Source organism: Talpa europaea, assembly GCF_964194135.1.
Source record: "Talpa europaea genome assembly, chromosome: 16".
Classification (NCBI taxonomy): domain Eukaryota; kingdom Metazoa; phylum Chordata; class Mammalia; order Eulipotyphla; family Talpidae; genus Talpa; species Talpa europaea.
In genome coordinates, this window is record NC_140084.1 from 38,432,680 (window position 1) to 38,446,951 (window position 14,272).

At 50.9% G+C, this 14,272-nt stretch overlaps 1 protein-coding gene across 1 annotated transcript in view; it reads right to left on the reverse strand.

Annotated features, from left to right (window-relative positions):
* The window catches only part of PEPD (peptidase D), a gene marked incomplete at both ends in the record, with an annotated part of 93,027 nt that overhangs the window by 58,301 nt on the left and 20,454 nt on the right, over positions 1-14,272 (reverse strand). The window contains one exon of the mRNA XM_084256873.1: positions 7,172-7,216. Within this exon, the coding sequence (XP_084112999.1) occupies positions 7,172-7,216 (45 nt within the window). The remainder of the gene's footprint in view (positions 1-7,171; positions 7,217-14,272) is intronic.

Genomic DNA, 14,272 nt, shown 5'->3' on the forward strand with positions numbered 1-14,272 from the left:
AGAGACAGCAATGAGAAAGTGGGGCTTGTGTGGGGCAGGTGGGTACAATGGACCCTCAACTGTGCCTCCTGCAACTGGACTCTAGGGGGTTCCTGGGGTCCTCACAATGAACTCACATTAATTTGTCCTAGGCTAGTTAGGTCTCTTTGCTTTGCAACCAATTTGATCTCCAAGTAAGACTCACACAGAGGAGCTAAATAGATTCTCCCTCCACCCATTTCAACCAGCAGCTCCATGTCACGGGCATGTAAGTGGCAGCCACGGCCTCATATCATGAGTGTGGAGTCCACAGTGGCCCCTCAAGACCAGCTCTGTTCCCTTTACTGAAGGGGACCCACCTTTGCCAAAGCTCCCACAGGATCATCTCCTTCCCACAAAGGAGACACCCAACACCTCTGGACCAGCACAGCCTGCAGAGCGGAGACAGACCTGCCGGCCCACAGGGCACCTCCTGTGAGCGCCCACCCTGCGCTGGTCTCAGCCAGGGCAGCTGGAGGGCAGGGAAGGTGTGCCCACCTCCATCAGAGGCAGCGAACCCTGGAACCCTCACAGCTACACAGAAACAGCGCAAGCTGGTCACCGACTCCATCAATGCCACGGTCCCCCGGCTGGGACAGCAGCCATTTGTCTTCAGGAAACAAGGAAGGGCATCTGCAGCACAGGGACACCTTTCTCAGACTGTAAAACCTTCTAGAGAATGTGGAAAAAACAAACCCCTGAGCTCAGTGAGATTTTGTCCAAATGAACATGCTTTTCTGAGGAGGCAGCCCACACACCTGAGAGTTTGCCCTTTATTATCACAAAGGTGCCTCTGATTCTGCATCCGGATGCTGGGAGCCACCCCGCCTGGAGAACAGGAAGCTTACTCCTGACCCGGGGTTGAGGGTCCAGAGCCAAGGGCAGCACTCAGAAGAGCAGCTCAGAATCCAGAATCTTGGTGCACAGCTGCCTACTGCTGCCTGCAGGGTGGGTACAGGACGCCAAGCAGAGAGCGGGCCCTGTTCTGAAAGGCAGTGCAGCTAAACCTGTGCACCTCCCCGCTCTTTTCCAGCCTAGATCCTGGTCTTGCCACCATTCTGGTCAACATTTTAGCTCTCCCAACACTGTGAGCCCCCCTCTCATCAATGTGTAGGATAAGACTCCCAGGCTACCAAGCTCAGAGGCATCCCATGTCCTCCACAAAGTGACCCCTGCCTCCTCTGGACTCCCTACGCTGCTTCTCTTCCTCTATCTCCCTGACAGGTCCTCCCCTCCCTATGCCTCTTAACTTCACCTCTGCACCTGCTCCCAACCCCCCTCCCACCTTGTCTCTGCAGGTCCCTGGGCACCCAGCTCAGCATGACAAACTCACCCATCCATATGACCCTACTTCAAGCCACAACTCTGCATCCCTCAGCCCTTAAGAGATGCAGCAGCATCCCAGCCGCCCCGCTCTGGTCACTCCTATATCCCATCAATGGTCAGGAGCTGTTATTCCACCTCTTCAAGCTCCCTCAGACCCTTATTCTCCACCTGGACCCCACTCTCTCTAGCCTGGACAATCTCCCCTGCTTCACAGCATGCCTCTTGCCTCTGGGCACACCTTGGGCATGCTATCAGGCCGAGGAGAAGGGAGACATGGCGCCCACACCACAATCTCTTCCCATCAGAGACCACAGCGCTGCCAGCCATGGAGGCCCAAAGGCCTGCTTTTTTTTCTACTTTTACCTTGGGAACAAATGAGGCCTCTAGCTGGTTTACTTAGGCCTCTTTTAAAAGTCATAATAAAAAAATCAAACTGAACCAGGACAAATTATCCTACAAAGGCAACTCTCTGAAACTGGCCTGGCTGGGCTTTGCCCTGGCCCCAATTTCATCCGAGCTTTAAAGGCCCTGAAATAGATGTCTGCCGTGCGCCGGCTTACACCATTATCCATGTCTGCTCTGGCCCTGAAGTCTCACTGGCGCCAGGCGTCCCAGCCTGGTCCAGTTATCTCCATGATATAAGCACCAGAAACTATTTTCACAATTACTACAGGAATAATAAGACTTTCTGGCACTCTGCACCATTTCTCCCGAATCTTCCGGAAGATTCGCTGCCCTGAATCAGATGAGGCTATTTCCATTACTCCTGAGCATGAAAAGGCAAAGAAAAGGGGATTCCACCCGGGTCCAGCCTCTGTAGGCCCAGCAGTCTCTGGGGTGAGGGGTACGTAGTGTCACGTTCAGCCTTAGCTTGGCTGAGGATGTGTGTGGTGGTGGGGAGAGATACAATCTGGAGGGTTTCTATCTCCAGGCGAGGGTGAAGGCCGTCTCCTACATGAGGCAACAGAGGGCCCAGCTCGGGGCAGGACAACACCAACCAAGCCTCCAAGCCGTGTGGGCAGCAGGCAGCCCAAGCTCTTCCCCCAGCAAGAGGAGATGCCTGGTGTGTGCAGGGGGCCCTGTTTGTGACCATGGCCCTTTGGCTGGTGAGGGGGCTGCTCACACAAAAAGGCAGCACCACAGGCAGGGAAGGGGAGAGAGTGGGACAAAAGCTCTCCCCATGCCAGGCCAGAGTCTCCTGCTACAGGTGGGAACAACAAACATTGGACTAGGCTGAGATTTATTTGTGCAATCATGTTTTTTTCTCCTTAACTATACACAGGTCACAAAGCTGCCTCTGGGCATGAAACCCAGGATTAAGGCATCAATTAACTAAGGGTCCCAGTGCCCCACTGATGAAAACTGTGGCAAGACAGGATGAGGTATTTCCGAAATCAGTTTCTAAGTATCAAAATGCCACAGTGTTGAACAAAACCCATTTGAAGGGCAGGAATTCCATCTCTCTTGGAGATGAATGGGCAGGAAAGGTTCTGGGAGGGGGGGCAGATGGGTGGGAATTCAACACCATAGGACCCATCCACGGTACTGTGCCCTGTGACCCCATGATGCAGAGGATAAAATCCTAGAACAGGAGGGACAGAAAGGAAAGAGTTGGTTGGAATTACAGGTCCTCGGGCAGCGCAATCATTAAGTCCTCTCAAAGAAACCAGAGCCAGGAAGAATATGTTGGTTCAGCTGGCTGTGAGCTGAGTGTCCCTGAGACGTGACACGGCAGACATGCCGCGTGTACACGAATGGTCCTCGAGACACCCGACCAGGACCGGGCGAGGCTGCCCTTGGCCAGTGCTCCAACCCATGTCTCACCCCTGCCTGCAGGAGTACGGTCCCCCAAGTTCTCACTCCACCTGGGGATGCCCATTCTCCACTCAGCTTTCCTGGTGACTTAGGGTTAAAGGCCTAGTCATCAGGAGACAAAGACAGCAACGCCACGGGAATACTTTCCACGTCCACACCAAGAATCTAGGTCATCATGTACATCCCTTTTCTAATTTGGGACATTTTGCCCAGGATGTAGGATCCTGGTGGATGTCTGCCCCCGAACCATCCTCAGCTCGGCAGCTCCTGTGCACAGAAAGGCAGGGGAGCAGAAATAGATATACTACCCCGCTGCCTGATGAATACATGCAGGACACCTTCACTCTGTGTAATTAACAATTCTAAAACCGGCATATGACTCAATTGAACACAGTCTCACTTAAAACCCAAGAAGGCACGTGGCAATTGCTGACATGCTTGCTTTTCTGTGACGCTTCCAGGGGTACTTAACTGAAATCCCCGGTGCAGCGCTATTAGGCAGTACAAAAGTATCTCCTTTTATTTCCTACCCTACCTTCAGATCAATTTAATCATCTGCAGAACAGGGAAGCAGAACCACAGCCTAAATTATGGAAGTGAGACGCTTGCTCTTATTAAGTTTCAACTTTTGACCTCTATATTCAAACGGCAATACCCAGCACAAGAAAAGAAATTATCAGTTATGATCTCATGTTTGTGGGGAAGAGTATGATTATAGAGGAATTTACAGGAAATCAAAAAGGCAGTGCTTGAGAGAATGGAAAACAATAAAGCAGTCAGAGAGGAAAGGAATGACACCCCAACAGAAATGAGAAAGGAAGCTGGAGAGGCCCTGTGCTGGAGAGGCTGCTTGTTGCCTCCCACTCAGACAGACTCCGGGAGGAATCCCAAGGCCCCAGTCCAGCTGCCACCAGGGGGCTGGGGTGTGTGTGTGGATGGGGGGCGGTGCAGGGGGCATGCAGCTGGAGGGAGTTTAGCTGTATCACCCCTGCCTCCCCCTGGCCCCCACTATGCCCTGGCCTCTCACAAGATCCATTCCAGAGGTCTGGGAGCACCGCTCCAAGTCCAATGGCCCAGTGTGAGCTAAGAGCTAAGATGAGCACGGCAGCCTCCCCTTCCCTCCAGGGAGCTTCTCGGAACCTCAAGGGCAATGCAAGGCCTGGGCTCAGCTCCTGGCTTTATCTTGGGAAAGTCACTACTCTCTCTGCCTCAGTTTCCTCATTTTGGCCCAGGATCATCAGAGCACCTTCCCTATAATGTATGATAAAATACCACTTCAAATAGGGCTACAACATCAAGGGCCTAGCACGGCACGTTGCACAGAGAAGTCTCGAAACACCGTGATTGTCATATGTTAGCACATGACCGCTGCACTCACTCAGTCCTGAGCCACCCATCAAGGGAGGCTGCTTGTACTTTGTAGGGGAGGAAACTGAGGCTCTGCTCAATAAACTGAGTATTCGTGTCCCTCCAAAATGTCTATGCTGATGCCTAGTCTCCAGTGGGAGGGTGTTGGGAGGAAGGGGCCTCTGGGGAGTGATCTGTTCATCAATCCAGAGCTCCCGTGAATACTGCCCTTATGAAAGAGACCCCAGAAAGCTCCCTGGCCCCTCTGCTTCGTGAGGATAAGGTGAGAAGACGGCCATCTACAGGCCAGGAAGTGAGTCCTCACCAGGCACCAACCGACCAGCACATGCACATCCTGGTCTTGGGCTTCTCAGCCTCCAGAACTGAGAGAGAGAAGTTTCCATGTAAGCCCCGAAGTCTACGGTCTTTGGTTATGTCAGCCTGAATGGCCTAGGACACCAGGTGAAACTTCACATCCACACTAAGCGTTAGTTATTAACGTCCCCATGCAGATGAAGCTGGAGTGCAGGAAAGGAAAGTGGGTTCCCGGGGGTCAGAATTAGGATATGTCTGAGTGGATGGTTTTTCTGTTACCCTAGACAGCTTCTCTCCACGGGGCTTAGAGAGAAGGAGGGTGGGAAAACCAAGCAGGACAAAGAACCCCCAAGATGCCTGAGAGGGTCGTAACTGAGGGTCATGGGAAGCCCATGCTCACTCGGCAGACAAAAGAGTTGCCCGCCACCCCACCCAGAATCCTTCCTCCAGGTACTGAGGGGATGATCATGGCACCCCGGGCTCTCCAAGAACCATGCAGTCAGTCACCATGGGGCCTGGACCTGCACTATTAAAACACACACCTGAGGCAGTAAGGACAATGTGACATTTCTAAAACAGTTCTACTGCCATTAAATGCCAAATAAGTCCTTTCTGCTGCTTGCTTTAATAAAGTTGGGAAGTATTCTTATGAACGCAGAATCCACCTCAGAGCTTGGAAATGTCACTGGAATTAAAGTGTGCTTGTTCCAAAGTGACAGGCTAACGACTTGGTCCCTAGGAGAGGCCTGCGCATGACCCCCGAACTGTAAGCAGCCACGAGGGACTGTCACTTGTGGGGTGCACATGGAAGTGAGCCCTTTCCTGAGGAGCCAGGATTTATTTCTCTGCCAACTTGGGGTACAGGTGGGTCAGGCATTTGTTACTCTATAAGGACAAGGACAGGCGGCTGTGAACAGGAAGGTTACTGGGCCCCACCCTCAGAGTGCGTGTGTGGCCCTGGAGGGTACTGGGCTGCTGTCAGAGCTCTCTACTGTGAGTACCTGCCCTCCATGTTCCCAGGGTAAGGGCTTCATCTCCAGCCCAGCCCTCTGTCCTACTGGCATACTCTTCAAACTCAATATACTCCCCAAAAGTCCCTGATCTGCCACCACACCTTTCCCTCCCAGGCAACCCCATCTTGGTGACATGTCACCCAGCTGCTCTGAACAAAAATTTGGAGGCATCTTCAGCTCTCCCCTGATGCAGGGGTCATAGCTGGTGCTTCCCCTTGACCCTTCAACTGTCACACCACATGCCCACTGCTGCCTGGACCATACAACAGCCTATAACTGGCAACTTGACTCCACTCTTGTCCCACATCTGAGTCTCTAGTCTGAGGCCAAAACGACTCTTTAAAATGCACACCTGAGCCTTCTGATCTTCTTGAAAGGGTTTCTTTGGTTCCCATGTCTCTCCAGACAAAATCCAAGCTGAACCACAGCCCCTGCCCATCTCTCCACACCCACAGGCACCACATGTGTGTCTACACTGCCCACACAAGGCCACTGCCCTTTCTCCTGTCTCTTGCCTTTGACCAACGCTCAGCCTGGACCGCTTGCTCCATCACCCCCACTCTCTGCTTCCCCACCTTACCTGCCAACTCCTACTCATCCTGCCCCCAGCCCAGGTGAGCTACATGGTCCACACAGACAGGGAAACAAGATCACACAGCCTTAGGACCAAACTAAGGAGCCCACACACCTGCCCCTCAGGTGCTTACGTGGCCCTACCTCATCTCCTGCATTCAGAACAAGTGCAGCTACACAACAAAGAAGAACATTCTGGGTCTTCAGAGCAGCTCAGTGTCTCAGAAAGAAGTGGTGGCAGTCAGTGCTGGCCCACTTCCAGGGCCCAAAGAGGTGCTGCCGACCTGAGAAGGCCAACCCTGTGGGGACCCAACAGTAGCCAGTCTTGTTGCAGGCAGGCCCCACATTGCCATGCAGGGAGGACAGCAGGTAACACAGGAACACATGGGATGGCATGCCAACAAGCCAGGCCCATGCGTGACATGGGGCAGCCATGTTTGCCTTCCTGGTAATAGGACGATGTGTGACATTTATGTTTACTGTGTTCACTATCTACTTAAACTGAGCTACATCAGTTTGGCTTATTTGCGGTGGGAGTTTTTAAGACTGAAAATAAAATATAAGAGAAATTTAATTGAGATTTAAGCAATCTGAGTTGAGAAAACAAGCCATGCAGCAAACAGACAAAGAAGAGGCTGCAAGAAGAGGTTCTGAGATCAGCTTGTTTGGGGCTCTCCAAGGTGGAGTGAGTGGGGACAGCACCATCTCTCACTGTCTTGAGCTGGGCAGGACTATCAACCAAGGTGGCTGTAGGCCATACTCACCACTCCACAATGTCCGGGTGAAGAATGGTGTTGTTGACATTGAATCTATAGAAAGAAAAGAAATCAAGCCCATTAGTCCAATGGTTCATATCTCCCAGCAAGAACTATCATATTCAAGACATATACACCATGACCAAGAGATCACCCCAAACATGAACTTCATGACTCCTGGGCCTAGACAGGCCTGCTATTCATTTTCTGCAGCAGACCTAGCAGCAGCCCAAGTCACATCCTCTAAGTGTAGTTGGCTGGAGGATAAGTTGTCTGGCTGCAAAACTCAACCAAGAATAGCCATCTTCTACCTTTGCAGGCGGAGAACATAGCCTATTCCATCAAGTATACCAACAGGGAGTCTAAGAAGGAAAGGAGAAAGAAAGGATCAGAGAGAGTATTGGGAAAAATTATGGCTAAACTTTGCCAACTTGATGAAAGACACCTAGACACATTACAGTCAAGCTGCCAACAGACCAAGAGAAAATTAGAAAGCAGCAAGAAATAAAGCAACTCATCACACACAAGGGATCCTCAGTAAAAACAGCCTGTTCCTCATCAGGAGCTGTGGAGGCCAGAAAGTGAGACACATTCAAAGTGCTGAAAGAAAAAACATCAACCAAGATTCTATATCCAGCAATGCTATGCCTTATAAGTGAAGGGGGAATTAAAACAATCCCAAATAAACAAATGAGAGAATTCACTGCTTCAACATATGAAAATCAACAATGAAGTAATATATCATATTAATACAACATAGGACAAAAATACATGGAGGCAGAAAAAGCATCTTTTTTTGACCAAAATACTCAGTAAACTAGGAAGAGAAGGGAATGTCTTCAACCTGATAAAGGGATCCACAAAAGGCCCACAGCTAATATCATATTTAATCATGCTTAATGACCAAAGACAAAAAGCTCTCCCATAAGATGGAGAACAAGAATGTTGCTCCATTTCTATTCAACAATGTACTGGAGGGTCTAGCCAGGGCAATTAGGCAAGAAAAAGAAACAAAAACAGTCCAGATTGGAGAGAATGAAGTTAAACTATCTGTATTTGCAAAAGACATGACCTTGCAGATCATTTAAAAATGCTCAAAGGATTTGAATGGACATTTCTCCTAAGGAGATAGACAGTGACAGATGAACACAAAAAAAGATGCTCAACACCACTAGCCATCAGCAAAATGCAAATAAAACACTAAGATTCCACTTAACAGTCATTTTCATAGCTCTAATGAAAAACACAGACAGTAAAAAGCTTTGGTGGAAGACATGGAGAAACTGGAACCTTCATATGCTATTAGAAGGAATAGAAATGGTCTGTGATTTGGTGTGATTTGGAAAATAGCTGATAGTTCCTCAAAAATAAAAACACAATGAAATACCAGGAATTTCATTCTCAGGTATATATCCAAGGGAACTGAAGCTTATGTTCACACAAAGACTCAGCAGTGTTATTCATCACAGCCAAAAGGTGAGAGCAACCCACGCAAGCATTGAGTGATGACTGTACAAACATATCGCTCTCTATGTTCATAGACCAGAATATTTTTCAGCCATAAAAATAAGCAAAGTGGGCCTCCCCTGGTGGCGCAGGCAGTTGAGCGCAGCGCTGTGAAGCTGTCCACAGCCTCTGCAATGCTGGTTCGATTCCAGCCAGCCGATGAGAATCCCACATGGTGCAGCAGACCTCTCCTGTCTCGCCCGCTGCTCCTCTCAGCAGTGTATTTTGTCAGTCTGCCTGTTCTGCTCCCCACTCTGTCTCTGGTGAATCCTCTCACCCTCCCGCACATCTGGCCTGTACCCCGGTTCTTGTATAAATAAAGAAAGAAATCTTTAAAAATATATATTAAAAAAAAATGAGCAAAGCACTGATTCATGCTACAACATGGATAAACTCCGAAGACATGGCAAGCAAAAGAAGTCAGACACAAAAGGCCAACATGCCATGATTCCATTTACATCTGATGCTGGAGAGACAGAAAGTAGGTCAGTGCTTGCCAGGGAAGTGGGAAATGACTGTATTTAATGGGTACACGGCTTCCTTCTGGGTGATGAAAATATTAGAAAATTGATTGCGTCGACACAAATATGTAAATATACAAAAGCCATTTAACTGCACACTTTAAATGGGTCAACTGTAAGATATCTGAATTATGCCCCAGTAAAGCCATTTTTAAAAACTTAATGAATTACGTACATAGTAGATTGCACTACATGTAAATTTCATATAACAAAGTTGATTTGTAAAAACTGGCAGAACAAAAAGGAGAAATAGACAAACTCACAAGCATTGTTTGAGATTTTCTAAATTTCTTTATGGTGAGAGAACAAATAAGGAAAGAAATGGAAAGATATAGGCGATATAAATAATCTAATTAATTAACTAGATAATGCCCATATACAGGACACTATAGTATAGCAGGAATGCTGAACCCATGCTCTCTTCACATATACAAGAAACACTGATCAGAATGATGGTATTTTGGATGCTTCACCAAATTGCAAAAGACCTAAGAACAAGAGAATGTTCATTGATTACAGCAGTATTAAACAAGAAAGCAGTAACAAAAGAAAACTATAAAACCCCAAATGGTTTGGAAATTAAGCAACAGACTTCTAAAAACCAACTGTTCAAAGAAGAAACAATGAAATTAGGAAATAAAAAGACATGCAGTGTCCTAATGGGTGACATGCAGCTAAAACAGTACTTAGAGAAAAATGTATGGCTCTAAATGTATACAGCAAAAAAAGAGAAAAAAACAACACAACACTGAAAATCAGCATCTAATCGCCCATCCCAAGAATTCCCCTTTCTTCTTCCTCAAGAAACTAGAGAAAGAAAAAAAAAAAAAAAAAAAAAAAAAACACCTGAAAAAATTAGAAAGCAATTAAGCAGCACAGAAAAAAAAGGCAGACACACAACACAGAAAAATCTACACGGTCAAATATCGTTCTGTGATAAGATTAGTAGAATTGCAAAGGGGTCCCCAGGAGACAAAAGGGTCAGGGTGGGGCACAGCCCTGATGTGTTGCACTCTGATACATGGGACCCAGAGGCCAAGCTCTCAGAGAGGCAGCTGGGGATGCCCATGTGGCCCAGCATGAAGTGACAGGCAAGCCCCCGCCCCCGGGGCCCTGAGTCCTGCTCCTGCTTCATCTGAGGTCAGGACATCACACATGGGGCACACGGACCTGCCACCAACGAGGGGTTGTCTGGGCCTAACAAGGCCCAGACTGCTGTCTGCAAGCACCTCTCTACTGCTGGGACTGTGCGGCTGGCACCCCACTCTTGGCTGAAGGAGGGTCAGAAGAGGTGACAGAAGGGGGTATTCGTAGGCTGAGAAGATTCCAGATCTCCAAAGCTTTCAGGATTCTTAACAACACAAGTAAGACATTACTTCAAAGTCAACCGAAATGCAGAATCAAAGCCCTACTCTGCAATATCAAAGAGACCACAGGCAACCAGTGTGGCTGGGAGGGGGAGCAGCGCGGCGGATGACATAAATCAAGATGACAGCACGGGTTCTGCCTCCCATCTCGCCAAATGTCACTCTGACGTTGGGAACGGCAATGGCCTATCGACTCATCAGCCACACACGCCAGTGAGACTTCACTCGGCAAAACGTTGATGTGTGTCCGCACATGCACACACGAGCGCAAAGTGCCACAGAACACGGACACTGGGGGGTGCGCTCAGGAAGGCGGCGTGTGTAGACACACGGGTGTGCATGCAACAAACACACCCGGTCACAGAGACACAGGTGGACACAGACACACCGACACAAAGCCCAGCTAGCACACGCACTCAAGGCCACACAAACTCACACTATGCACTTGACTGTTTTCTATGGTCAGCCTGTATGAACTGTGTGAAAGCAACAACTAACGCCTGGACTGTGAAAGGGGGGTGTCCTGGAAGCAGTTCCCCAGTGGGCTCCCTCTGGGAGCTGGGTGATGGAGTTGAGTGTGGGCCCAGCACTCTGTCCCAGCCCTCCAGCCTCCTCCCTGCAGTTTCTAACCCAAGGAAGGAGGCCAGGCCTGTGTGGAGGACAGGCCTGTGTGGAAGTGGTCCCCACTCCTCCCCCGCTAGGGGCTGGGGTGGGTTCTGGTCTTTCTGGGGTGCCTCCCCTCATGGATGCACCTAGGCCATCATCAGAAGCCCAGTCCTAAATATTAACCCGATACAGAAGTTAACAGTGCTCTTCAAGTTTTAATAATGTCCCTCTACTTCCCGGGTTTTAAAATTCACATCTTTGAATATTAATATTCCCGCATTAATAAGCCCCAAATTCAGCAATTTCATATTTAACTGCTTATTTAAATGGAATTAATTTGTAACCAATTGTCTTCAAATATGCAAGGCAATTTAAGTAAATGCCAGAAGATAAGAAATATGCTTATCCTGAATAACCAGCTGATGTAAAATCCTGGCCATATTTCTCTCTCAGACAATGGCCTGAAACACAGACACAGTCAGCTGAACTGTCTCATGCCAGGAAGCTCCCCTCCCCCCATCTTGATGGATGGGCAACCTTCAGCTGAGGCTACCTAGCCCCCCAGAGACCATCTCTCTCCCTTCATACTCTGTCTCCCTCCCAGGAAAATTTGCTTTAAAGTCGACCTCCTCAGATGCTAACAAAGATTTATCATGTCTGATTTTGCTCCCAAGCTGCAGGAACCAACTACTCTAGGCAGAAGCCCCAAGTCCTCAGCTGAGGCCTCTCGACCACAGAGCCAGACTCTCCTTTCAGCCTCAGCCCACGCCCAGCCCCGGCCATGGCCTCAACAGGACCTGGCAATGTGCCCACAGCAGGGCTGCTAGTTCCCTGCCTCCCGAGGAGGTGTCCCCAACTAGCCAAACCTGGAGGGGTGGCCTAGCCAGGCACTAAACTCAGCATAAGGCTAGGCACAGCATTTACCCCCATCATAATCTATGCCCCTGCGCCCCTGGGGAACACACAGGAGTTCAAGGCCATGATGAGCCCCCAGGGCACATCTACCATCCCCGGCCCTGTCTCTGCCTCCCCACCCCCTCTGTTCCTGGTCTTCTACTATCCCCACCATCTCAAGACCTGACACACTTCCTGCAGGCTGCAGGAGGCAGCTTGGCCCTGATCAGGGAAGGCTGAGGGAAAAGTGCGGTCTCCCAGGACCAAAGCCTCAGCCCCACCAAGATGGCAGGCCTGAGAGAGTCAACCCCAAGGAGCTGCAGTGGGTGAGAAGGTCACAGGCGGCAGCCAGCTAGACTGGGGCTCAGGGGCCTGGGATCTGGATCTCAGGGAGGCCGCCATTCTACCACAAGCTCCCTCCTTCCCCAGACCCTGGGATAAAGGTGGCCTGAGATGAGCCATCAGGACAAACGAGAAGTCAAACCCGAACCTCTACCAAAGCAGGAGGTCAAACATCCAAAATGGAAGCGATGCAAAGAAGTTCAAAGGGGCGGGGACTAGCAGGAGTAAAGTGCTCCATCAGGGCGGTGAGGAGCAGTTGAGCACTGGCAAGTAGGACGACAGCGAGATTCATCTTGCTTAGGAAACAGGCTATTATTATCCCTGGCAAACAGCTGGAGACGCCTATGTCGGGCAAGGGAACGCATGGCTGAGCCGCAGCCCCTGAGGACAGGCCCTCCTCCACCCCGCCCAGGGGCCAGGAGGTGGCACAGTCCGGGGCTGGCAGCTGGGGGGAGAGGGAAGCAAGGGATTGAGCTGCACCAAGACCCCAGGAATATAGTCAAGACTTTCCAAAGAGAAGGTGCTGGTGGGCAGCTGGAGGAGCGGCCAGGGCCGGAAGTCAGGATCCCGGTGTGTCGGGTAGCACCCAATGGAGCGACCTCTGAGGGCACAGCTACTCTGCGGGTGCCACTCTGGGATGGCAGAGGGAGGCATATGGGGCCCCAAAGCAGAGGGACACCTGGGAGGGCTCTCACCACCCCTGTCGAAGTCAGTCTGAAAACAGTGGGGGAGGAAACAGCACTCCCCACCAGTGTTGGGCAGGTTATCTGTGCAGCAGCATGGGGTCTGGACAGCACCCCGGTCAGCCCAACTCCCTGGACCCTGAGGTGGGAGAGGGACAAGGGCAATGCCTGGCAGAGCACCTCCCAAAGCCAGCTGCTGCGCTGGGGGTTGCAGAGCATGGGTTCCTCTGGGTTCCTGGCAGGGAAGGAGGGTCACTCAGGGAGTCACAGGCAGAGGCTGGGGTATGCTACTGGAGGCAGAGGTTGGGTTCGAGTGGGGCTCCGGCAAGAAGTGGAGGATGGGGCTGAGGCCTCAGCTTCCCCTGCCCACTGACAGAGCTGATATCCCGGGCCCACCTCTCTCCAGAAAGCCTTGGGGAGCAGCCAGCAGAGCTGTTCTCAGGGCCCATGTCCTGAAACCACACCGCCACATCACATGAGTTCCTAGGATGCTGAGGTGGAGTTGTCTGCAGCGAACACTCTGGAGGGGACAAGCATAGAGGCCAGAGCGCACTGCCCTCTGGGAACCTTGTAGTCAGCCATCTTAAAGTCCATCTGGCCCAAAGACAGATGGGGAAACCGAGGCTGGAGGAGCAAGGGGCTTGACAGGGGTTCGCTTGAGGACAGCTGCTTCCTGAGCCATGCCAGTCTCAGGCTAAAGCGGGCTCTTGTTTTGTCCCCCTGACACGTTCAAGCAGCAGCACACTGCATGTGGGAAGGCGAGGCTCAGAGGGCACGTTCTGCTCAGGTCACAGGCCCCGTCAGTGTGGAGGCCACCAGGGCCCACTCCTCTGGGTGCAGGCCCTCCCCAGGACAGAGACCCAAGCAGAGGCAAGGGCTCAACAGCCGGCAGGATGGGAGAGATGGTTCGTGGTGGAGGAGGCGAGTTGGCACGAGAGCCCAAGGCAGGCAGAAATAGGCTGCACCCCACACACCCGCAACAGGGGCCTGGGGTTTAGGGGGCTAGAGTGGCTCCATGGCTGGCATTTCCCTGAGCTGGGCTAATTACTGTGGGCACGGGAGGGTGGGCGGCATGGCTGCTCTGGGGAACTCCCAAGAGGATGCGGAGACTTGAGCAATGAAACAAGCAAATCTGATACCCGCTCCCCCTGCCCCATCGCTCGTATCTTTGGGGGAACTGATACATATTTA